The sequence below is a fragment of the Ascaphus truei genome, chromosome 4, assembly GCF_040206685.1.
Source record: "Ascaphus truei isolate aAscTru1 chromosome 4, aAscTru1.hap1, whole genome shotgun sequence".
Lineage (NCBI taxonomy): Eukaryota > Metazoa > Chordata > Amphibia > Anura > Ascaphidae > Ascaphus > Ascaphus truei.
In genome coordinates, this window is record NC_134486.1 from 366,422,321 (window position 1) to 366,449,820 (window position 27,500).

Below are 27,500 nucleotides of genomic sequence, written 5' to 3' on the forward strand. Positions count from 1 at the left end.
TGATCATAACATGGTCTCATTTGAAATAAACGATCAAAAAACAGATTACTTGGGTTCAACACCGACTTTAAATTTTAGAAAGGCAGATTCTAATAAACTGAGGACTAATCTACAAAGAATAAATTGGGATGATATTTTTGCAGGGAAAAATGTGGAAGATAAATAATTGTTAGAAAAGCACACTTATCAATGTATACCCTTGGGTAATAAATATAAAAGAAATAAGTCTAAACCAATGTGGCTGAATAAACAGGAAGGGAAGAAATGGAAAAGAAGAGGCAGGCGTTTAGATTCTTAAAGTCAGGAGGGATGGACGCCTCATATCAGAATTTTAAGGAATGTAACAAAAATTGCAAAAGGGCAATCAGATTAGCAAAAATGGACAATGAAAAAAGGATTGAAATAGAAAGTAAGATCAATCCTAAAAAGTTCTTTAAGTACCTTAATAACAAAAAAAAATAGAAAAGATTGAAAAATTAAGTAAATAAGGCACCTGGCTCTGATGGCATACATCCAAGAGTTCTCAAGGAGTTAAGCTCAGTAATAGCCAAACCATTACATTTAATATTCAAGGACTCAATTTCCACAGGTTCAGTACCACAAGATTGGCGTAAAGCAGATGTGGTGCCTATATTTAAAAAGGGAGCTAGATCAAACCAGGGAATTACAGAACTGTAAGCCTGACTTCAATAGTGGGGAAACTACTTGAAGGTTTAATACTATAGGATAATATAGTTGATGTGGTCTACTTAGATTTTGCAAAGGCTTTTGATACAGTTCCACACAACAGGTTAGTGTACAAAATAAAGCATATTGAACTCGGTAAAAATATTTGCACCTGGATTGAAAACTGGTTGAAGAATTGACAACAGAGAGTTGTTATAAATGGAACTTTTCATGTTGGGCTAAAGTCGTGAGTGGAGTACCTCAGGGATCGGTACTGGGACACCAGCTTTTTAACTTGTTTATTAATGACCATGAGGTTAGCATCGAGAGCAAAGTCTCCATCTTTGCTGATCATACTAAATTGTGTAATGTAGACGAATCAGAAAATGATTGTAATTTCTCTCCAGAAGGAATTGGATAGACTGGGAACTTGGGCAGGTAAATGGCAGATGAGGTTTAATACAGATAAATGTAAGGTTATGCATTTGGGAAACAAGAATAAACAGGAGACTTCCAAATTAAATGGGGATAATTAGGGGAATCCTTGATGGAGAAGGATTTATGAGTGCATGTAGACAGTAGGCTTAGCAATAGTGCCAAAGTCATGCAGTAGCTGCAAAGGCAAACAAGATCTTATCTTGCATTAAACGGGCAATAGATGGAAGGAAAGTAAACATAATTATGCCCCTTTATAAACCATTAGTAAGACCACATGGAAATATGGAAGTAGTCTCTGTAAGGATTCTGCTCGATCTGTGCCGGGTTTTGGTGCCAGTTAGTGTTTTCCAGGCTGCCTGCCCTTTCTGCTCAATTTGGCCATTTTGGTTACTGGCAGGCTGCTAGATAAGGCTGCACTTCCTGGTGGGAGTCGAAGAGCAAAGTTTTGTGTTTTTGCAGCTCCGGTCGGTCTTTGCTGTCGCCTTTTCCTGTTACCTGTTTGGATTTCCTGTTGCTGACCCCGGACCGTGACCCCGACCTCGTTGCTTTCTGCCAGCCCTGCCCTTCTGCCTGTTGCCTGGACTTTGCACCACGGCTGCCTGCCCTGACATTTTGCCTGTACCCTGGACTCTGCACCATTGCCACCAGCCCTGACCCCAGCCTGCTTATTGACTATGGATACTCTTACAGGACTCTATCCCTGGGCTGTGGTCAGTTTATTTGCATCCCTACCTCCAGCCCTGTGGGTCCGTTTCCTGATTTGAGACGAGCACCGTCACAGTCTCTTAGCGAGTAAAGGCACTGACTCTGAAAAGAATGACACAGACTTTGCAGCAGGGAGCCTGATTCAAATCTCTCTGCAAGCTCCTTGTGATTTGGGGCAAGTCACTTAATCTCCTCGTGCCTCAGGAACTAAAAATTAGATAGTACGTTTATTGTGCCTGCAAAATGCAATGTACTGCGTGGCATACAAAGTGCTACAGTATGTAAGAAAAAAATATTATTGTTTTAAGAATAGGTTGGAAGTTGAGGTTTGAAGAAAGTAAAGAGTGGGAGAGGAACGAAAACAACGTATCTCTGGTCTATTTCAGATATCATGCTGTTCTATGTTTAAAGGTGCGGTCTGTTTCTATTTTTATTACTTAACTCTATTAATCCATTCAGTGCCGGGAGGAATGGTAAATCACATGCCCAAATGGCACTCAAGTGGTTAATTAAAGAGTCCAGCTTAAATCCTTTGATGTTACTCCTTTTGGAAAGCAATCATCAGGGAGCTGTACTAAGACCACCGACGGGGGGGTGGGAGAGCTGGGTCTAGTGTCCCGGGCACCGGTGGCTGTGGGGGGGGGGGGGCGGCCGGCACTGCAAGTTGGGCCTAACCTCTGGCCCGGCTGCCGGTCCTCTCAGTGCCTGGCCCTGGCACTCCCCAGCTGCGGGCCGCCCTCACTAACACAAACACTGTCCCACGTCGAGCTTCTGACGCGTACCTCACTTACATGCCGGTGCACGACGGAAGCTGAGCCCAGACGTCAGAGATCAAGCCAATCCCTAAAACAAAAGGAAGAGGTGGGGGTACAAAAACCCCCTTGTGATGCTACTCAAAGTATATCCAGCCTTGACACATTTATATTTGTTTATAAGTTCCCAAACAGCACAATAAATCCTTTAACATTGTCCCACGAAGACACATACAGTATGAACATCAGTAGTACTGCACACTCAATATCTTATATGAGGTGGCAGTAATATCTCTGCTAGCTCTACGGACTTCTTGTTGTAATGTTCCAATAAAAGTTTTTGTACAGACAGAGCGGTCCCAGTCCACAATTTTTCCCGAAGGCAGCTGCACTGCCTCACAAAGCTTTTTTCAATCCCTAAAACAGTAATGTACACTGCTCGACTAAAAAGTCACGCATTGCTTGAACCCTGTAAGCTGTAGCACATGCCGATTTTCAAGATACTGAAAAACAGAGTTAAACGGGAGGTCTAAAACAAGTGTCAAGGACTGCAATAGAAGCCACTAATGCAACAACGCAAACTAAAAATATTAATATTGCCTTTATCTTCAGGAAAGTTTGAAGACCATATAATCTGAACTGGGCTCAACTGCTACAGCACTGTGTTCACTGCTATTGTCATATATATGATGAAAGTGGTTCTAATATATGTTTGTAAGAGGGAAGGTGCTTTTTAAAGAGAATACGACTGTCAGCATAGGTTTGGAATATGCCACGCCATTGCCTTCTATTCAATATTGTGAGGAATAGGGCCAAGCACAGTAAACAACAAATGAACTTCCATTCATCTAAAAATAAGTCACTAGCCCGTATTCTGTAAAGAGTGAATAGCGCCTGCCTGGCGCTATAGCAAAGAAAGCCCCATTGACTTCATTTGGCCTTTCCATGTAATAGTGTCAGATCTGCGCTATTTACACTTTCCAGAAGAAGGGCCACTGTGTCATCAACTGTCTGTTAACCCACTTCTCGCCATATGGAATAGAGGGAATATTTTGTGGTTAATAATGGGAACTACAAACCAAGTATATTTTTTAAGTGGTGTGATGATGGCGTAGCACAAGATTATTGCTAGATCATAATGCAAATCACTGAAGTGCGGCAGAGGTACATAGTGAAGAGACAGATGCAACTTGAAGTCTCCCGCTTTGATAAACAACTCTATAGTGCAAACCAAGTGATATTTGCTGTCAAATATATCAAACTTGAAAGAATAATTGTAGACGTTATTATAGCATATACAAAAGGTTTGCACTCACTTCATTCGCGAAAATGAAGTAATGGAGACAAAAAGATAATTACTGAAAAATATCATCTTTACGGACGTAATGAAAGGAATTTGGACATAGATACAGACAAAATATATATAAACAACGTATGTACCCAGACTCTGTGAGTCACATGGACCAATATCTATCAAAGATACAACATCCCAGTATAGTTTAGTGAGCAACTATCTCACACTTGTAGCACTGTAGACAGGTATATTGACTGTATATAGGAAAGCAAATACTTATCCGTTTGATAAAGAGACACAAATTACAAAGTGATGATCCAGTCCGTCTGCAGGATTTTCAAGGACTCAAAGGTACATGATATATGTGTTACACGGTCAGCATCATATCAAAGCTTATATAATTCTTTCAGAGCACTGTCATGTAAGGAAATAACACAAAAATTAAACAAATGGAACAGAAAAGAGGGGCAAATTTTCAGGGTAAGAACCCCTTCTTCTGGCCCGTTGCCACGCTAAATAAATGTGGTACTTCCCTTATGTGCTCAAAAAAAAAAGAATAGTACTGTATTGAAAAAGATTCGATTTAGAATATACAAAGTCACTTAGCATGTGTCCTGGTGTCTCTTGTCCTGCGTGACAGCGTGTTATTATGGTGTTATAGGACTCACATCAAATAACTGACAGACTACAAAACATGAATATGGTTTAGCTGCAGCTAAATAGTTCCAGCCAACATTAGTCTGCTTCCGTGTCTTTAGTTGCAACCGCTGACGCTCTGCAGCAGGACATACACAACGCTCCGGAAGGAAAAGCGGCCATTATTTTGAATGAGCCTCGTTAGAAGGGAGCAGGGCTATTTCACCTACGGGAGGACGCCAGTGCGTGCAATCGGGGTTACCGACAGGAGGGGAGAGCCTGGAGTTATCATACGTCCGTATGTCCCCAGACATGTCCAGCATTTTGATTTAAAGTCGCCATCCGGGAGGAATTTTGAAATAACTAGATTTTGAAATAACTAAAAACGTCTTGGATTTCTGGCCATGCAAGCACAGTCGGCGCTCATCGCTCATGCATGAGCGGCGAACACCAACTGCGCATGCGCGATGAGTGTTCTGGCTTGGTTAGGGTGACCAGATGTCCCGATTTAGCCGGTACATTCAAGTTTTTTTCGGGCTCTGTCCTGGTTTTCTGTCCTGCTGGCGAGCGCCGACTGCACATGCGCAGTTGGAAAATGCCAATCGCACATGCGCATGAGCAGCCAGGAAGTGCCGATCGCGCATGTGCAGTCGGTGAGTGTCAGGACAAATCTGGTCATCCTAGGCTTGGTGTCCTCTTTTTTGAGTGGTGACCCTAGGACAGCCGGGACTCCTACACTGGGCCATGTTAGTCAAGGGGAAACCCTAACATGGTGTGCCAGATCCGCAGAGGTGTCTGTCAGAGCAGAGGAGGCCTGTTGGAAGGTATTCGCAGTGGTACCTGTCAGAGGGGGCCTGCTGAAGGTTGGTGAAAGGGAGGCCCCCCTGACAGGCACCACCGTGGGCACCCTCCATCAGGCCCCTCTGACAGGCACCTCTGCAGGCGCCCTCAATTCTCCAAGGCAGCAGGTACTGTAGGTCCACTCAGCTCCCGCCAGTTTTTTTTGGACCTCTCTGCACCCCCTCCCATAACTAGCACCCCCCCCCCCCGGTTCATAACTACCCCTTTCTAGTCCCTTAGTAAGGGAATGATGTACACTGGTATGCTGTTAGAAATCATCTACTCGTGCATGTGTAGGGCACCCGGGGGCAAGCCGTGACCAACTGATCGCTACCACAAGTGGTCATGATCCCGGAAGTTCGGTGGCACTCTGGTGGTGCCTGGACTTCAGGCACAGAAGAGGTTAAGACCAAGCAAAATGTGCCTCTTTCTGTTACAAGAAACAAAACATTTTGCACTACACGCATTTGTAGGTGTTTTGTTTATAACAGCCTTCCAGTTGCAAAACTGCTGCAAAAACAGCATTAGATTTGTCAAAGTAAAAAGTATGATTGGAATAAATCGGAATATATATATACCACACTTAGTAAAGTTATGATAATGGTGGGTAAAAAAGTGACAAAAACCCTCCACAGTAAAGCATATAGCAAATGGAAATATTACTGTATGCTCATTTGCATGTCTTAGACAGGTCTGCCACCTTGCCTTTCACCATTATCACCCAGCACACAGCACTTCCACTGCAGCAAGGGATTCTGGGAAATAGGGTTGCCAAGTGTCCGGTTTTTACCCGGACAGGGCGGTAATTCCGATGCCTGTCCGGTATAAAATCGGAGGTAATACCGGCCACCTATGTGTCCGGTATTACCATTTTTGCGGAGAGGGCGGCGCGAGGGCAGGCAGTGCTAAGACTGCAGGCGGGGGCGGGAGGAGCACTCGTGAGTCTGTGTAGCCTGTCCCTGATTGGAGGAGCGGAGAGCCAATCAGAGGACAGCGGGGGCGGAGCCCACACCCCGGCGGCCCAGAGAAGTGTATCCTTCCTGGCATTAAGGTAAGGACACAGATTGGGGGATGGGGGGAGACAGGGTGAGATGGTGACAAGATGGGGGGGGGGGGGCCTGGGTGAGATGGTGACAGGATGGGGGGCCCAGGGTGAGATGGTGACAGGATGGGGTGAGAGGATGGGGGGACAGGGTGAAAGGGATGGGGGGACAGGGTGAGAGGGTTCTGGGGGACAGGGTGAGACAGGGTGAGAGGGATTGGGGGGGGACAGGGTGAGAGGGATGGGGGGACAGGCTGAAAGGGATGGGGGGACAGGGTGAGAGGGATGGGGGGACAGGGTGAGAGGGATGGGGGGGACAGGGTGAGAGGGATGGGGGGGACAGGGTGAGAGGGGGGAATAAGATGATAATGGGGGAGGGGGATGAGATGGTGATGGGGGCCAGTCTGGGGAGATGAGATCATGATGATAGGGGATATTTTAAATGTATTGGGGGGTGGGGGTATATTTTATATGTATTGGGGAGGTGGGGGTATATTTTATATGTATTGGGGAGGTGGGGGTATATTTTATATGTATTGTGGAGGTGGGGGTATATTTGATAAGTATTGTGGATGTGGGGGTATTTTTGATATGTATTGTGGATGTGGGGTATATTTTATATGTATTGGGGAGGTGGGGGTATATTTTAAATGTATTGTGGTGGGACTATATTTTAAATGTATTGTGGAGGTGGGAGTATATTTTAAATGTATTGGCAAGGTGGGGGTATATTTTATATATATTGGGGAGGTGGGAGTATATTTTAAATGTATTGGGGAGGTGGGGGTATTTTAAAATGTATTCGGGGGCGTGGGGGTATTTTTTAAATGTATTTGGAGGGCGTGGGGGTATTTTTAAAATGTATTTGGGGAGCGTGGGGGTATTTTTTATATGTGTTCGGGGGGGGGGGGGGGGGCTTGGGTGTCCAGTATTTTTGGACAAGCCACCTGGCAACCCTACTGGGAAACGACATGCAAATGAAACCTTTTGCTTCAAACCCATTTAACATGGTCCCCTATAAGCTTGGGGGGGGGGTGGTGTGTGTGTGTGTATATATATATATATATATATAATGTTCTACAGTCAGGAAAATGTAATAAATAGATACTCAAATTGTCTTCTACAACCCCCATTGGCTCCTCTCTGTGAGCATTGCTACTGTCCTAAGCACATCTCAGCAGCAGAGCAGATCCGAACAGGACACACTCATACAGTACAGTACACACCGACACCCCACCAACAGCTTCCTGGAAGAGTGCTTGCGGCAGCCGATGCATTGGGCTGAGCAGAGACAGCCTCCTGATTGGCTGGCAGGATCACCTCAGCCTCCTCCCCTAGTGCTACAGTCACAAATAATAAGATCGAGCATGGGTGCAGGCAAGCAGCTACACACATTTCCTTACACCAAGGGGGCCCCACAGGGGGGGAAACCTGTCTGCTAGAATAAGAAGAAGGTCTGCCTTTATATTACAGTGAGGGCTGCTTCTGCTGAGATTTGCCGCACGTTGGAATCCTCCTCGAATCCCCCCCACCGCTACCTCCTTGGGTTCACAGTGTCCTGCCTGCGGGGCCGCAGCTATACAATATACAGTAATACATACATCGCCGGGGCCGCTGCGGGGTGTCTCCCCAAGCCGATCACTTTACTGTATCCGTGCACAGGGACGGACGCATCGTAAGTAGTGCAACGTTTTGCCTTCGTTTTCTTTGTGGGGTTCAGGAGCAGAGCTAAAAGGGACACAGCGGCACCCCATGGGAATGAAGGGTGTAGTGAAGGGTGTTAATGGGGACTGATCATGTGTTATCAGAACAATCTAATACTGCACTAATACACGATATTATATCATGTCCAATACGTCCTGCCCTGGCAGTGTATACATAAACAGAAAAGGGGTAGGGTTCTGTGGTTGCGTTATTTGACCTTGGTTATATTTGGACATTCATAGATTGCTCTTAAACCCACTAAAATCAAGAAGATGCGTAGGATCCGGCGTTTATTGGTAGTCCTGTCAATACACAGATTGGGCAACTGAAAGCTTGATGAGAAGTGTATAGCAACATAATGTAAAATAAATATATTTTACTTTCTAATGTGGTACAATGATACATATTGGGTTAGTTATGACCCTCAGCAGCAGGACACTAGCCTGAGTGAGCTAGATGCTTTGCCAGCACACAGTGGGTATCAGACAGATAGCAGCAGCAGTAGCATCTCAGCATGGTATTTGCACTGCAGAGCACTAGGACCTCTGGACAGAGAGGAGGAGGTTATCCTTGCTTCTTTGTTATGTGTGTTTATTTTTGTATTTAAAGGGATTGTTTCCTGTGGATGGGATTGGATGTCTCAGCATTGGCAGGTTGTTACATGCTGCTTTGGGGAGGTGTCTGCTGCTTGATCTCCCAGAGGCAGGTGACTTACTGTAGGTGCAGTAACAGCTGAGGAGCAGGGACAGAGAGGAGACAGAGAGGAGGCAGGGACACCTTGCAGCCTCCCTCCTATGCACGGAGAAGACTCCCCACCTCCTCCTTTCAGCTCACTGCTATGTACAGTAAGTGTAAAGAAGAATCTTGTTTACACCTACACTGTTTGTTGATTATATGATTGAGCACCTAGGAAGAGGGGGGTGTAAATGTAAGCAGTGTATATGGAGCCTGTGTATGGGAATCTGCTCTTGCTAGTCTCATTGGAGATACTGTACTGTACATACTGTGTTGAATTGGAGCAATAACAAGAGGCCTTGTTTATGGTTTTCCAGTCAAACGGAAGTTGCTTGAGAAATGACCCCTTTGTATTGATTGAGCTCTGTGTTTAGCTTCCTTTTTTTACATGCTGTTTATTTTCAAATGACAAAGCCCTGAAGGGACGTATATCTAGTGTTGTAAATGATTATTATGGACATTGACACTGGGAGCCTCATATTCATGTTTGTAAAACATTTACGTACTGTACACCACTCTTAAATACATTTTCTGCATCTATAAATATGAAAGTACAATCCTGTATTTGACTAATAAAACACATGTTTTAGTACTACAGGTGCTATGTATCCAGTGCATTTTGCACTTTTAATGTGTCCGTGTGTGAAGCGCTTTGCACCGCTGTTTGACACATATGCGTTGCCTTGCGATTTGGGGAGTTAGAGAGGAATTACATGATGCACAAATGATGAGATGTACAGTATCACACAGTGCTCTTTTGAGCATCTCTCTGCGTTACTTTTTCTACCTTTTTAATCAGCGATTTTTGGATGCAGATTAAAAAATGCTAGAACTGCTGTCCTGAATAGCAGAAGTTTTGGGTTCTAATCCTGTTGGCTCTGACACTGGTACCCCCTTCATCAGAAGGGTCTTTAAACTAATTGGTCTTAAGGATATATTTTAAGATGTGTAACTCATTTAAATATACTTTGAATAGACATTAGCATATCTACCATGGTACCTCAGGTATGTTCAGCACAGTCATGCCTCCCTAATTTATTTGGAGGGAGATTTGAGGGAACATATATACATCTGGAGGTACCTATTAGGTTTGGAACTCCTCCGCCCCCTGCTTCTCCCTGGAGGGAATTAGCCATTCTCAGTAAGTGATAATGTTAGTTACAAAGCTATTTACAAGTGATTTTAACATGTTATCAGAGCTTTGTGAATAGGTACACATGTATAATCGCTTGACAAGCCACTTCTCGAAGTTTAGGGAATAGGCCATAGTCCCCATTGAGGTTTTTTTTTCACCCTCAGCAGTCAAAATCTGATGATATTTATGGGCGCAGATCGCTGCTGCTTTTCTATTTACAAATCTAGGGAATAATAATTTTTACATTTACAAAAGAACTTTTTTTTAGTAAAAACGGATTTATTCGAAAGTAACGCTCTTCATTTCTTATTTTAGAGCAAAATAATTGTGTATAGATATAGGCAGATTTATATTGCCAGCTTCCGGGCAATGCCGTGGTTGCAATCCATAGATTTCCCTGGCAGCGGAAGGTTATTAACACTGCAGGGGGTGGGGGGGGGGCTGATGGAGAAGAATGGACCCCGCTGTTGACCTTTTCTGCTAAGAGTAAATCTGGCTAATCTGTAACTCTGAAATAAAGTGTAAAGTTCTTTGCCCAAATCTTTGACAGGTGTACGGTGTGAAATTAGGTTTAGGAGATAAGATTCCAAAAGACTGTTCATGGTCCCAAGGCTCACCAAAGTATCCGGCCGCTCCTCCTTCTCTTACCGTGCACCCCAAAACTGGAACAACCTACCGGAGACTCTCACATCCACCACCAGTTTAAGTTCTTTCAAAACTAAGGCTGTCTCACATTTTAATCTGGTCTGTAACTGTTACATACGCCTATAATATACATCTTCTCTAACTGTGCATGCAATGTATTGTATATAATGTATGCCCTGTTCATTTATGTAACTGTATTTGTAACCATGTATTATTTGTGTTAACTCTATGCCCAGGACATACTTGAAAACGAGAGGTAACTCAATGTATTACTTCCTGGTAAAATATTTTATAAATAAATAAATACCTTCTTTAATGCACTTGGGGCCACATACTGTAGCATTAGACAAATCTCACCCTTAGTTCACCTTCCAGTATCTCCGTAGGTGTGCCAAGGATTAGCACAATTTACATAAGGTAATATGGTTCTTTAACCGTTAAGACAGAAAAGCCCAAAGCTACATCCAATATGACAAAAGTACACAGTGAAATACCTATATATTCTCTTGAAAAAGGGTCATTTAGTAAAACCCTTTGGCCAAAGCATTATAAGCCCGCAAGCCATGTCAAGGCATAACCAAATTTGCAGGTCTTTAAGCGTTAAGCAGCTTTCTGACAAAACATAATACTTTCTGTAATGCTTTTTTCGTTTCTATACTTTGGACATACCACAGTATACTGTACATGTAAAGGCTTTTGACTACTTTAAAAGTGCTTTTTATCAGAAGAACAGATCCTCGCACAGAGCCGCGACTTTTACCGCAGCCGAAGTCATGACATTTTGCTTTTTATGCCGCTGCTCCGGGAAGTCTGGGTACATCGTATAAATGGCAGCTCTGCCTTCTTTGAAGTAGTCACATCTTAAACTACATGTCTACTAGCTGTCCCAAAACATCTTTGACTCCAATAGATGACTGAAAGCATGACTTGATAATAAAACATTTCAACCGATCACCATTTTGTATTACCACAATATTACTAACGTATTGGTATATTGCCTAACTCTAGTAAGTAAATATGTTTAAGAGTCACTTAAGAGAGGAGGAATTGGGTGAAATAATGTCAAAACCCGCGGTTCTGCTCAAACTGCTGCTCTCTTGCCAAACACCAGTTCGTTTGGAACGTGTCCAATAGCAATAGCCATGAACTCTCATCTATATAAAATGAGTAAGTTCTCTTACATTTATTTATGAGCAAATCCAACAAAGAAACAAGCAGTAAATTTATTTATGATGAGAACAGCCACGAAAAGTCAGACGTTGTATTCACTTAACTCAGAAATGAATGTGTTTCTTTTTGAGTTGTATCATTCATTTGGCATTGTAGAGAAACCGGTCAAAGATCAATCTGGATCTCTCTACAGTTAATTACTCTGTTCTACTACACTTTGTGCCATTTACATTCTGAAAATTGAGCTATAAATAAATCTCTATTAATTGAAAACAAACTCATCAAAAATATTTTATGGTAACAAAAGTTTGGGAATGAAAAGATTGGAAATACACAATCAATGACATTGACCATATGAAGTGTTGGTTTCCTGGGGTCCCTATCTGTCACCATACACCTCCCATGTGCTAGAGAGATCTGTTCCTGGAAATCTCTTCTAGCAGCACAGGCCCTCTGCTCAAGGGAACTATGCAGTCTGTGCAGCAGACATTTAAACCTGCTTGATCAGCCAGATGGAGACTGGTTAATTGACTGTAGCTACAATTAACCATCTCCCTGTTGGATTTATCAGCTACAGACAAGTTTTAGGTGTGTTGCCTTTTTTAACCGGGGAAAAGGCCCTGTCACATATCTCCCCCATTTGTGGGTAGCTTGGGCTAGCCTAGGCTGAAGCCTGTCCCTCCACTCTCTCTCTCGATGTGGCTGTGATTTGAAACAAGAGTAGTTGGAGGGAGAGAACCCCTAGTCACGCTGGGATTGGGGCCTTTTCTCTAGGTACCATTCACTCCCAGTATTTTGATGGTTCGACTTTGGGCCACCATCTGACACTCCTGATATGAACCAACAAGGGTTGCCACCTTTCTAGCAGTTTGTGTCACTGATATGTGGCTGTGGTTGAAAAGGATGCCCTTTACGCAGTCTTTGTGTCTGCTGCAGATAACCAGTGTCTCTTCCTGTATGTGCCTTTGCACGCTTTAGTCTCTTATCGAGGGAATTCTCCAAGCACGGTTCCATGATGTGCATCGCTTCCTCATCTCTGTAGAAGACTCCTCGCTCAAGCTCCTTTTACCGCTTTACCAAGTCATCTTCCCTGAGACGAGATCAAGAAGCAGGAAAGGCGATGTACAGCTGAAAAATGCAAAATGGAACTCGCTGTTTCAATAAGGGAGGCTTTTTACTTCATTGAATTGTATTACAGTATTTGTCTTTTAGAGCCTCCAGTTTGTATGAAACAGGTGACGACAGCAAGCTACGGTGAACACAAATTCACGCTGTGCAGGCACAATTCTTGCATAGCTTTGACTTTTTTGAATTGCCTTTGGCAAGGGATTCAAGGTAAACCGTAATTATCCTGCATGCCATGGATGGCTAAAAGGTGCTTAAACCTGCTTTAACGAAATCCCAGAACTGGATTACCTAAGATTGCATTTACATGTCTGGGCCAACCTTCCAATGGAACATTTAAACTCCAGTAAAAAAAAGAGGAATAGAAGATTCATCTCACTATACTACAACACTTCTAAAGAAATGTATGTAGTTATATAACATAGCGTGTCAGAGATCAAAGAGTGTGTCAGTGATTAAGTTGTATTGCACGTAAAGTGAGAAGATGAAGCTATTTAAAACCGTTCTCTAAAGGCTACTACATTTTTAAGTTGATTTGGGTTTTTTTGGTTTTGAGTTTATTTTTCGGAAGTATGGAGAGTCCAGAGGTAAAGCGCTGATCACCTCTTTCCCTTTCGGGTGATGATTGTTTTTATTTTTTTAAATTCGAAAAACATCGTTCATAGGATATGAGCAGTTGAAATATGACGTGTCTGGGGGGGGTCACAATTATCCATGGAGTCGCAGACTTCAATTGAGTTTGATGCTTGTATACTATTTGCATATTTTTGCCCCATAATCTTGATCAAAACAGCTGTCTGTGAGTAGGGTTACTGGCTATGCACTTCTTTAACCCAGGCTATGCAGAAAAATCTGTGTAATACGGCAGGCATACGCTTATGGAGATCCATGTTAAAATGGACACGAAGAAAAAGGTGACACACACTGTGAGTGCTCATTTACATGTTGTAATAAAAACGGTGGGGAATATGAAGTATTTTAATCAATCTGGTGCTTGAGGGGTGTGACGGTGCTCGTCTCAGATCAGGAAGCGGACCCGCAGGGCTGAGGTAGGGATGCAAATAAACTGACCAGAGCCCAGGAACAGAGTCCCGTAAGAGTATCCGTAGTCGGTAAGCAGGCAGAGGTCAGGGCTGGCGGCAGTGGTGCAAAGTCCAGTAAACAGGCAGAGGTCAGGACTGGCAGCAGTGGTGCAAAGTCCAGTAAGCAGGCAGAGGTCAGGGCTGGCAGCAGTGGTGCAAAGTCCAGTAAACAGGCAGAGGTCAGGGCTGGCGGCAGTGGTGCAAAGTCCAGTAAACAGGCAGAGGTCAGGGCTGGCAGCAGTGGTGCAAAGTTCAGTAAACAGGCAGAGGTCAGGGCTGGCAGCAGTGGTGCAAAATTCAGTGAACAGGCAAATGGTCAGGGCAGGCAGAAAGCAGCGAGGTCGGGGTCACGGTCCGGGGTCAGCAACTGGGGAATCCAAACAGACAAAAGGGTAATAAGGCGTGACAGAGAAGACAAACAGGAACTGCAAACGTAGAACCCTGCTTGGCGACTCCCACTAGGAACTGCAGCCTTATACAGTATATCAGGCTGCCAGTACCCAAAATGGCCACAGTGAGCAGAAAGGGCAGGCGACTTGGAAAACCTGAATCGCAGCAAAACCCGGCACGGATCAAGCAGAATCCTTACAAGGGGTTAATGTGGTTAGAGTTTGACTTTAAAACAAATTGTGTTTATGACATGTCAAGACCCTTCCTGTATCTGTGCTGATCCACAAAGAGGGCTTAATTGGGGAGATATCACTGACGGCCCACTAAAAGTGAAATATGTTTTGTATGGGACTTATAGAATCTAGAGATAAGGGTATTTGTTTTGCCAGAGATGGAATTAAAATATGCTATTTTGGCACTCAAATAAACAGAACACTTTTAAAGGTAAACACCAACTAAGGTTCCAGCACTCACTGACTATAAGAAAACTGTCAAACAGGGTATATGCCAAAATGGAAAATTGAATGCAAGCACAAGACAGTAATACACTTGGCGAGATGTCACAAAGCGGGTAATATGATCCCTAAATATAGGTGGTGTGGGGAAAAAAACTGGGAAAAGGGAGTGCAAGAGGTGGATGGGGTATGGGGGGAAAAAATGCTGGGGTGGAGGGTAATAGGGGGGCAACGTTTCGGGTTGAAGACCCCTTCCTCAGGCCTGTTCCCTCAGGTCCAAATGGACCACAAGGTTACATAGTTACTTATTTACATAGTAGATGAGGTTGAAAAAAGACATAGGTCCATCAAGTTCAACCTATGCTAAATTTAGACAACAGATGCTTTATCCTATATCTATACTTACTTATTGATCCAGAGGAAGGCAAACAAAAAACCCCATTAAGGGGAAAAATTAATTCCTTCCTGACTCCAAGAATTGGCAATTGGATTAATCCCTGGATCAACATCCTTCCCATGTAGATAGAAGATGAAACGAAGGCGGTCACAGCATTGGAGTTCAGCCAAAGTAGAATAAAATCAGCTTTAATAAATTATATGCTGCACATCACAGAAAGTAGTGGACTGTGGGTACTTTTAGTCCCTATATATGTGACTTTAGTAGCATCAGCATAGGGGTTCATTCCCCCTTTTTTGGATCCTTCCCATGTATACTGATTTGGTATATCCCTGTATACCTTTCCCATCTAAAAAGATGTCCAACCTTTTTTTGAACAAATCTATTGTATCTGCCATCACAGTCTCCATGGGTAATGAATTCCACATTTTAACTGACCTTACTGTAAAGAACCCTTTCCTTTGTTGCTGGTGAAATTTCCTTTCCTCCAGCCTTAAGGGATGGCCCCGAGTCCTTTGTACTGCCCGTGGGATGAATAGTTCTTTTGAAAGCTCCTTGTATTGTCCCTGAATATATTTGTATAGTTATCATATCCCCCCTTAGACGCCTCTTTTCTAATGTAAATAAATCTAATTTAGCTAGCCTCTCCTCATATGTTAGATTGTCCATACCCTTTATTAATTTGGTGGCTATTCTCTGCACTCTCTCTAGTTCCATAATGTCTTTTCTTAGGATCGGTGTCCAAAATTGTACTCCATATTCAAGGTGTGGTCTTACTAGTGCTTTGTAAAGGGGCATAATTATGTTTACTTCCCTTCCATCGATTGCCCGTTTGATGCAAGATAAGATCTTGTTTGCCTTTGCAGCTACTGCATGACATTGGGCACTATTACTAAGCCTGAGGTCTACAAGCACTCCTAAATCCTTCTCCATCAAGGATTCATATACCTCGGCAACCACAGCCAATAAAAACCTACCGAAATCACTTGGAACCCGCCCCCGATGAAGCCCGTCACGGTGAAACGTACGTAGGGTACGACTGACATCATCATCACGTGACGTCGGCTCATCGGAGAGGTGTGGGCCTGTGTACCGTCTGTGTGCTTCGTAGACTGCATTCGTGGGCAGCAAGAGCACCCAGACTTTAGTGTCAGTCTGTTCAATTTAAGTGTATGTGTCCATGTTCATTTCATAAGAGGTTAGCTATATAGATAGAGCTAGGGCTATTTAGATGGCTGCTCTAGACATAGATATTCACCTATATAGCTAGGATCCATTTACACCTCCTCTTATTTTTTGTAAGTTTATAGTTTTTTCCACTCAGCCTACATTTAGGATTTGACTATAAGGGATTAGTGATATAACAATATCCCCACTATACTTACCTGTGTGACACTTCTCTGACACGGAAAAAAAACCCCCAAAAAAACCAAGTGAGGTTCTCACTACAGGGTTAAATAGACTGACAATAGGGTTTATACACATTTTACCCTATGTACCACTCCACCTCTCCGGTCTTTTAATTATTTTATTTAACTTTTTGTCCTGCATTTATGGTTCACTCCAAACAGTTTTATTTTAAGATTATACAATAAATATTAAGTTTTAACTAGGGTGTATTTCTTTAGTGCCACAATATAGGGGTTATTTCTGTCCTCTCACTCAGTCCATCAAGGATTCCCCCAATATATCTCCATTTAATTTGTAAGTCGCCTTTTTATTCTTGCATCCCAAATGCATAACCTTACATTTATCTGTATTAAACCTCATTTGCCATTTACCTGCCCACGTTTCCAGTCTCTCCAAGTCCTTCTGAAGAGAAATTACATCCTGCTCTGATTCTATTACCTTACTCAATTTAGTATCATCAGCAAAGATGGAGACTTTGCTCTCGATCCCAACCGCAAAGTCATTAATAAACAAGTTAAAAAGCAGGGGTCCCAGTACCGATCCCTGAGGTACTCCACTCACGACTTTAGCCCAACCTGAAAAAGTTCAATTTATGGCAACCCTCTGTTGTCTGTCCTTTAACCAGTTTTCAATCCAGGTGCATATATTATTACTGAGTCCAATTTTCTTTATTTTGTACACCAACCTCTTGTGTGAAACCGTATCAAAAGCCTTTGCAAAATCTAAGTAGACCACATCAACTGCATTACCCTGGTCTAAATTCCTACTTACCGCCTCAAAGAAACAAATAAGGTTAGTTTGGCAAGATCTATCCTTCATAAATCCATGCTGACTATTACTAATAATTTTTTTTCCATTAGGTATTCCTGAATATTATCCTGTAGTAAACCTTCAAGTAGTTTCCCTACTATTGAAGTCAGGCTTACAGGTCTGTAATTTCCCGGTTGTGATCTAGCTCCCTTTTTAAATATAGGCACCACATCTGCTTTACGCCAATCTTGTGGTACTGAGCCTGTGGAAATGGAGTCCTTGAATATTAAATATAATGGTTTGGCTATTACTGAGCTTAACTCCTTGAGAATTCTTGGATGTATGCCATCGGGGCCAGGTGCCTTATTTACTTTAATTTTTTCAAGTCGCTTATGAACTTCTTCCTCAGTTAACCAATTGTTCATTAATATGGCGGTTGTGGCTTCCTCCTGCGGCACTACTATTGAACTTGATTCTTCCCTGGTAAACACAGAGGCAAATAATTTGTTTAATACCTCAGCTTTTTCCTTATCTCCATTAATAATCTGCCTACCCATCTCACACTGAAAGGGTCCTATATTTTCTTTTCTCATTTTTTTGTTATGAAGGTACTTAAAGAACTTTTTAGGGTTGACCTTACTTTCTATTGCAATCCTTTTTTCATTATCCATTTTTGCTAATTTGATTGCCCTTTTGCAATTTTTTTTACATTCCTTATAATTCTGATACGATGTCTCCGTCCCTTTTGACTTAAAGAATCTAAACGCCTTCCTCTTCTTGTCCATTTCCTCCCTTACCTGTTTATTTAGCCACATTGGTTTTGACTTATTTCTTTTATACTTATTACCCACGGGTATACACTGATAAGTGTGCTTTTCTAACAATGTTTTAAAGACTGCCCATTTATCTTCTACATTTTTCCCTGCAAAAACATCATCCCATTGTATTACTACTAGATTAGACCTCAGTTTATTAAAATCTGCCTTTCTAAAGTTTAAGGTCTTTGTTGAACCCAAGAAATCTATTTTTTGATCATTTATTTCAAATGAGACCATGCTACAGAGGCGGCACATTTTATTTGAGTGCGGCTAGCTCCGCAAGCCTGGGGATGCCCCTGGGGATACTCCCTCGGCGTGCGACGCGCGGTTACGCGTCATCGGGTGCCTGCGCCCCCTGCACGCGCGTCCAGGGCTCCCCGAGGGAGCCCTGGTGTCCCGCGATGTGGGGGACGGCGGCAGGGGGTTCCGGGGGACCCGGCGGACCCGGCAGCGGGAGGGAGAAAGTCCCGATCGGAGGGCGCTCCTCCGTGTCTTCGGCGTGCGCCCGGCACCCTCTGGCGCGCGCCAGGTTACTGCTGCGGCCGAGAACGGGCAAATGCTCGAATAAACTCGGCCGCAGCAGTATGATCACTGTTACCCAAATGTTCCAGGACTTGAATATTTGTTATTACTTCTACATTGTTTGATATGACCAAATCCAGTATTGCCCCTCTCCTGGTTGGTTCCTCAATAATTTGGGTCATATAATTGTCTTTAAGCACCCCCAAAAACCTGTTTCCTTTTGTTGTAACGCTAATCTCATTGCCCCTGTTTATGTCTGGATAATTAAAATCCCCCATTATGCAAACATGACCCAGTTTTGATGCCTTTTCCATTTGCAAAAGTATTTTAGCTTCTTCAATCTCACAGATATTTGATGGTTTATAGCATATTCCCACAAACATTTTCTTAATACTTTTACCTCCACTGCTAATTTCTATCCACAAAGTCTCTACATTTTCATAATTCTCTTCATAAACATCATCCCTTATAATAGGTTTTAGATCCGGTTTAACATATAAACATACTCCACCTCCCCTTCTATTTGTTCGATCCTTCCGAAAAAGGGAATAACCCTCTAAATGAACTGTCCAGTCATGAGTTTCATCCCACCATGTTTCAGTAATGCCTATGATATCATACTGCTCCCTTGTAGCTATTAATTCAAGCTCCCCCATTTTATCTGTCAGGCTTCTTGCATTAGATATACCAAAGAAAGAAAGTACGCAGTTTAAGTTAGCACTCAAGTATCAGTAATGATGAATGTCAATATTAAAAATAATCTTTATTAGAATACTTATGATTAAAATAAATGGTGCAATGAAATGAGCAAAAAGGGAGCAAAAATTAAGGGTTAATTTCCTATTGGAGCTTGGAACTGTGGTTTAAATAGTAATGTTACAGTCCCCTAAGTAGCTCCCCTAAGGTATAGTTTGTGTTCTATATCATTGAAATCATAGTGTTCAACCCTTGTGGTATACTGAAATGCTCTATGAGTGGCAATCTAAGACTATACAGTACTAATGATAGTAGATTTCTACTTCTAATTTGACCCCTAATATCGGTCTCATGATGTGGCAGCATCAGATGACTATAAGTCCTGAGTGATGAGGGCTACAGTCTCCGTTTTGGGTACTAATAATACTACCCCCTGGCCACGGGAGAAAGTATATATAGTATAGTAGCTCTAACTGATTGTGCGCAGTAAAATTCAGCAGCAGTTGTGCTGCCGAGCTGCACTAGTAAGGTGTGTTACAGGGGGAAGAGAGAAACCAGCACCCGTGGACTGTAAGCTGCTAAGCAGGTATCGTAGCTCTGCCTGCAGCAGGGAACAGAATCAGCCACAGCTAGACTGCTGGTTCTCCCGGCGTGTGGCTGCGATCAATGTCCGCAAGCATATGCTCCACCGAGTAATGAAACCTGCGCCCTGCCTCCCTGCGCTCTGTGCTAATCACTGAGTCTCTCATCTCCTGAGTATCAGCTGAGAGACTCTGTATAGCAGGGCTATGCGGAGAGGTGAGTCCTGCGTCTGTGCTAATAGCCACCTGGGTTAAATGTCAGATGTTCTTGCTGTTAGCTAATATTGATGGCGTTCAGAACCATTCACCTCATAAATCGCAGCCTTAGAGTTAAGTAATAAAACACAGCTTGCATGCATTTAAGTTTTTTTTCAGCCTGTACTATTATCTTATCTGCTCCTTCCTTTCTGCGCCCACTTGGTTTAGTCTTTAGAAGTTTTCTAGTATTATCTGTATTTACTATGGGTGTCTCACTGCTTGTCAAACTCACACTTGCCCCCATTCTACCTCCATACCATCTTGCATCCTCCTCTATTCCATTTAGTTAATTATCTGTTTCATTCCCCTCCCCCCTCCATCCTAGTTTAAAATCGCCTCCAACCTTTTTAGCATTCTCCCCCCTAGCACAGAAGATCCCTCTTCATTGAGGTGCAATCCGTCCCTAGAATATCGATGGCACCTCTCAGAAAAGGAGTCCCAGTGCTCTAAAAACCCAAACCCCTCCTTCCTGCACCACTTTCTTAGCCATACATTAACCTCCCTGATCTCTGACTGTCTCCCTGCGGTAGCGCATGGCACTGGTAGTATTTCTGAAAATACTACCTTGGAGGTCCTTGCCTTAAGCTTTTGGCCTAGATCCCTGTAATCATTTTTTAGTACCCTCCATCTTTCTCTAACTTTATCATTGGTGCCAACGTGTACCAAGACCGCCGGGTCAATCCCAGCCCCCCCAACAATCTGTCTACCCGATCCGCAATGTGCCGAACCCGAGCACCCTGGAGACAACAATCTGTTCGGTTCATGCGGTCATGGCAACAGATTGCCCTATCTACCTTCCTAATAATGGAGTCCCCTACCACCACAATCTTTCTTTGTATCTGAGCATCCTGAGTCCCCACGGTGCTGGAGGAAATATTCCCCTGGCTGCTAGAGGAATTAGTCTCCCCCAGCCTTGCCATTTCTGCCCCGACATTCCCAATATCTTCACTCAACACGGCAAATCTATTGGGATGTGTCAGCTCAGAAACGACCTGCCTCTCCCTATTGCCCCTGCTTCACCTTTTAACTGTCACCCAGCTACCTACCTGCTCCTCACTAACGGCAACCAAGCTACATACCTGCTCCTCACTAACAGCGCCACCATCTGCACCACTAGTCGAACCAAGGGCCTGCTCAGTGAGCTCTAATTCCCTTTCAAGATTGCCAATGTCCCTCAATATTGCAAGTTGCCTCTTCAGATCAGCAATCTCTGATTCTAAAGAGACCACCCGCTCACACCTCTCACAGCGGTATGCTCCTTGGAACAGCTGCTCCAAGTGCACATACATGTGGCAAGATGTGCATTGAGTGGCATTTTCAATCCTGCTCATTCTAGCAAATATGAAGTTTAGAAGTACTAACAGTAAACTGTACTTCAATAAACTATACCTTGTTTAACCGCTTCCTTGTTCAAACTGCTTCTGGTTCTAACTGCACACACTTTAAACAACCAGCACTTATTGCTTCTGGTTCTAACTGCACACAGTTTAAACAACCAGCACTTACTGCTTCTGGTTCTAACTGCACACACTTTAAACAACCAGCACTTCAAATCAACCACATGGATCAGTCAGTACACGCAAGCTCAGGATTCGTTGGAAGCCTCTGTTTAAATAGGGACACTCACCAGGTGTGTTAGGTTATCAATTAACTAACCCCACCCACTGCAGGTGTGTTAGGCCAGCGAATTAACTAACCACACCCACTCTGCCTCAGGCAGGAGAAAGGGGAAAAAAAAGTTACAGGCTTCAAATTACAGCACACTTTAAAAATAAATTAACCCACTGCACACTCCCCAAAAACAGCCACCTCTGCTAGTCTACCCAGTACTTCCCTTTCCTTCTGGTTCTAAATGTACTTCCCTAAACCCCGTGTCCCCAACCAGCTGAGCAGAACCCACAAATTATGATAATATTTAAATCAATATAACAGAGTTTAAGCTCAATAGATATAGTCCAGAACCATCAAGAGGACAAATGCAATTTGGAAAAAGGTAGAAAGTCAAACCGTCAAGTCCTTAGTATATGTAGCAAAAACGAAGTCTCTCTCTCTCTCACTCACTCCTGCTGAATTGGGCTGCTTTTAAGGCATCCCTGGAAAGGTTCTCCAGAGTGCCAAGGGGTTGTGACTAACCCTACCATTCAAAAGATCTGAAATATGGAACCCTGGACCTGAGACCTATTGTGAAGTATAACGTTTAGATATTTGTAGTCGGTTTAAGGAGACAAACGCAATAAGTCCAAACACTTGATTTTTAGAAGGTGGCAGGGGACAGATATCCATTTATTGCTCAAACTTAGGGCAAGTCTGTCAAAATGAGTCTTGTTACATTCATTAAACTCGCCTGAATTGATATGACTCGCGTCTAAGTATTTTAGAAATAAAGATATGAGGTCATTTTATATTTAGTCAGACTGTCAAAGGTTGTTTTTTTCTTCTACGTCATAAAACTGTCAACCCAGTGGCTGATTGATGACAGGGGTGAGCTTGTGTTCTCAATGAAGGAGAGTTAGAATATAAAGCTCTACTTTTTAATTATGAGTTAGAATTCAACAAGAGGTGTGTTTTGGGATCAGACACGTGAATTCTCCTATTTCCTACGCCTGTGACCTCTCTTGGATAAACCTATGACCTGTGGTAAAGTGTAGGAATTTCTACTTATGTTTTATCCTTTTATTTTAAGAAACATTTCTGCATGTATTGTAGCTGTATGTTCTTGTAATAATCTTTTTCTGTAATCTCAGCACTGCCTTTTCGTACTGTACATTAAAGCCAAACTTTAATAAGTGATACTTTGGGCTCTGATTGAACTGGTTGCACGCTTTGTAGAGAGTAAATTACATGTTAAGACACATTTTGCTACAATAGATTTGTCTGTGAAGTGCGTAGTAATTTTTCTTTAATAAACAGAGACCAGAGGCTCTGTATGTTTTTCTAATATCTTTACCTTTGGTGGTGAAGGGAGTAGATACAGTAAGGGCTTAATATTAACTAATTGAAAGTACCTTGTGCAGGAGAGAGGCGAGTTGGCTAGAATAGCCATTTGTATTAACCCTGGTTGCATAGTCACATGCTCAAAAGTGTGCTGTTCGTGATAGATGGTATATTGGGAAGGATTGAGGGGAGATATGACTCATTTGAGGGACCTTTGCGGAAAGTGAAAAGGGAGCCAGCTAGAGAGCTGTGTAACCCTGTGACCCTTGTCCTATATGCAGGTCACTTGCTCACAGGTGACACAGGTCATCCCCCAGAATCCCTGGCTGCAGTGGAAGTAGTGTGTGCTATGAGATGATGCAGACCTGTCTGAAACATGCAAATTTGCTCACAAGTGGTATTTTTATCTGCACCTGAATCTACAAATATTGTTAATTTTGCTCCTTGGATTTCTTGACAATAAGTTATTTTCACATTGAGTTATTGAAATTTTTTATCCAGGTGTATTATTGTAAACATAATATTGTATATTATAATATATCAATGTATCCCATCTGCAAAACTGAGGCAAAGATGGTGCATCAATTTTATTAGTAAAAAAAAAACCCTTCTCATTGAAACCAATGGGAGTTTCATATTTAATAGACCTGCTGCTGTGATTTTGCACCAGTTTCCCCTGATTTTGCAATGTGGGAGACTTTGCTAAATGACCCCCTTTGAGTTTTGTGTGCTTTATACAATATTTAATTTAGATCATTGCGTTTGTCCATCATTTGATAATTGACAGGAGATAATAGTTATGGAATAACTGATTTAGGGCAAACGCATTTCCATGCTCTAATCCTGACAAATCTGAACAACAACAATTAGCAATGCACGTTTTGGGGGTAATGAGTACCTCATTTGCATCCCAAAATTAACAAATGGCACCAAATTGCTAGAAAAGTGGTATAAAGTACTTGCAGTTTATTTTTATCTCTTTGCCTATTGTGGTTGAAGTGTCTGCTTTTTGCTAAGCATATACTGTACAATATAACTGGTTTAATGGATAATAAAAGGCTTTAGCTATTAACCCATTAGCACCCCCATTCATCACAATGCATGACTTCATGACCACTATGGTAACCAAGGGGTTAATGTCCTCACACCTCATCATTTCTTTTTTGGTGCGGGAACTTCGTTAACATATGATATCATGTGAGACCTTACTGCGGGCTGGCATTGAGGAGGGTTTATGTTTTCTATATGGTGAATATGCATCGAGGGCAGTAATTGGAAATCGTCAGACTTCTAGCAAGCAGTTTTATTGATCAGTGTGTATTTGAGATGGATTTTTGCTCATCTGCAACCTTTCCATTAATACACCCTGGGCCTGCCTAAGGCCGCGATTATACTGGCGGTGTGCGCGACCACGTGACGTTCCACGCAAAACATGCACTGCAGACTGGAGGGGGCGACAGGGAGGCGTGGCTGTGACGTCACATGAGCGGTTCGCCCTCAGTGGCTGAACCGCTCTCATGACCCAGCCACCGCACGTCAAAAACAATTTAAATTGTCTTTTGTCCAGTCTGTCGCGCGGTCGCTTGCTTCGTTGGTCTCTATTAGTTTGTTATGGCGTTGCACTCGCGCCGCCAGTATGATCGCGCAACGAATTAAAGGCCCAGCAGAGACACTGAAGGAAATCATCAGCCTTCTAGCCAGCAGGTTTATCGCTCTGTGTGTGTGTTTGCTGGATTCTTGCTCAGCTGCGGCTCATTCCATCTGAAACCATTCTCCTAATAAACTCTGGACTGGCCTTTGGCGGCAGCTGAAGGGCAGCCAGAGGGTGCAATTAACTTGTTGCTGTTCATGCATTGCACCTGCCAACACACGGGATGGATGTCAAAACTACCACATTTAAAGTAATGACTTCAGCTCCCTCTCAAGATTAGGCTACCAATGCTTTGCTTTCCCTACTGTACTTTACCTCTGCTTGCTCGCTATTACTTTTGCCTCTATCCCTAACTCCCACACTATTTACCCCAACTGGAGACAGATAGAGGTGGAGTAGGTTCAGTATACAAATGTTATCCATGTTGCACATTTCATATCTTACCCCCCTTTTTTTTCCTTCTTATCCTTTGAAATTCATACTGTCACTCTCTTTTTCTCCCATCTTCCTCCTATAAAAACATATATTTACATATATTATATCACTAACATGCATACGCTACTCATAAGCTTACCCACCTTTCTTCTTCTGTATCCAGCTTACACTACACACGGTCATATTATCTTTGATCCATTTTCTCTGTATCAACTTTTGAGTCTGAGGAGGGGGAAGCAGCATGTGTGGTTTGTGTTCATCACTCCTTTCAACTTCTACTAAAAAAAAATCATTTTTGTTGTGTGAGAAGTGCAGACATTGTAACCTCTTCAGTAATGGAAACTTTTTCAGTACCAAACGCATGCCTAGTAGGAAACTCGTTATGTCCAATGTCAACGTCCATGAACATAAATATTTATACCACAGATGGTTACCCCCTTGACCTGATTTTCTCCTGATTCTCTACATTTTCTATCTCTCCTTTCCTTAGCTTTAATAACCACATCCTAACCTTCAGCCTCACAACCTCCTGCACCTCCATAACACCTTACTCCACACGCACATGCTTTAGACACCCTTCTAGTCTCCATATTATTTCTCCCATCTCTACCTTTTCCTTTGCTGATCTGCCAATCTCTCTATACAACAGCACACTTTCAGTATCCCTTGACAAGACGGCTCCTGCCACCACACTCCGCACTAGGCAATAAGTCACAATCATGGCACACTAACTTGACCTGCTATCTCCAAAAATGCTCCCACACTGCTCCCACACTGCCGAACGCCACTATAGGATATCACAGTCTAAGGCAGATTTCCTCCAATACTTTCCTGCTATAATTATTATTATAACACTGCCCTTTCCTTGCCATGCAAACCTACTTCTTTTCTCTCTTTTCTAGTCTGTCTTTTAACCCTAACATTTAAGTGGCATTTGTAACTCCCTGCTATGTCCAACTAAACAAGGACTCCCTCCGCCTTCACGGTCCAAGACCTTGCCCTCGACCTAGGAGGAGGTTTCCACCCTCTTCTCATCTTCTCACCCTACAGCCTGGGCCCTAGACCGTTCTTCACTGCCTCTCTGCCACACTAAGTCTCATCATAACTAACTTCTTTAACCTTTCTCTCATCACTGGCACATTCCTATTTTCATTTAAATATGCGCTCATCTCACCTATTCTAAAGAAAACCTCTCTTGATACAGCCTCTCTCTCTGACTACCAAGCTACTTGAAGGACTTGAATATAACCGCTTGATTCACCTTCTCTCCTCCAACTCCCTGTATGACCCTGCAATGTGAGTTCCGCCATCTACCCTCCACTGAGAAAGCACTAATAAAAGTGCTCAGTGACTTACAGCAAAGTCTTAGGGCCATTTCTTTTTACTCCTCCTGAATCTGCCTTTGACAATGTTGAATGTCCCCTTTTCCTGCACACTGTCCTGGCTCACATCCTACCTCCTTCATTGTTTCCGTCTCTGGTGTCTCCTCTCCCGCTTTTTGTTGGAGTACCACAAGGCTCTGTCTTAAGCTCTCTACACTTTTTACTCTTTCTTTGGTGAAAACATATTCTTTCAGTATCATCTCTATCCTGAGGACGCTCAAATCTACCTCGCCTCCCCTGACCTCCCCCTGTCTCACATCACCAACTGTCTCTCCACTATATCTTCCAGGATGTCCCACTGCTTACTTGAAGCTTAATATGTCCAAAGCAGAACTCCCTATCTTATCCACAATCCTGTTAACGCCCCAAGCCCTCTGCCTATGGGTCATCTTTGACTAAGTCCTCTCCTTGATGTCTCACGTTCAGTCTCTCACTAAGTCCTTCTGCCTCCACCTACCTAATATCGCTAGAATATATCCTTTTATCACTCAAGACACAACCAAAATCTTAACTCACTCATCATATCTCGCCTCCACTACCAACCTCGTCCTAGTTGTTATTCTCTCATCTGACTTTCCCCACTCCACTCCATCTAAAATGCTGCTGCCAGAATCAGCTACCTCACTTCATATGCTACTCCACTTTGCACATGCCTACACTGGCTTCCCATATCATCTAGGTTAAAAATCCTAGCTCTGACATATAAAGCCCTCAACGATGTTGCACTCTTACATCTCAGCCCTCATCTCCAAATACTCCTCCAACTGCCCCCTTCGTTTTCCCCATTACCTACACCTCTCATCCTCCGTTATAACCTCCTCTCACTCCCACCTACGGCATCCTTTATTTGAA

At 43.0% G+C, this 27,500-nt stretch overlaps 1 protein-coding gene across 7 annotated transcripts in view; it reads left to right on the plus strand.

Moving 5' to 3' along the window:
* The window catches only part of LPIN1 (lipin 1), a 191,052-nt gene that overhangs the window by 86,582 nt on the left and 76,970 nt on the right, over window positions 1-27,500 (plus strand). The window contains exons 1-2 of one of the 7 annotated variants that reach the window (XM_075598376.1): window positions 7,738-8,048; window positions 8,687-8,922. The exons of 5 other annotated variants lie outside the window; for them this stretch is intronic. In XM_075598376.1, coding sequence (XP_075454491.1) covers window positions 8,872-8,922 — 51 coding nt within the window. In that variant the 5' untranslated portion in view covers window positions 7,738-8,048; window positions 8,687-8,871. Of the gene's footprint in view, window positions 1-7,737; window positions 8,049-8,686; window positions 8,923-27,500 lie in introns of those variants that run through there. One more of the 7 variants, XM_075598378.1, reaches the window with a different exon arrangement.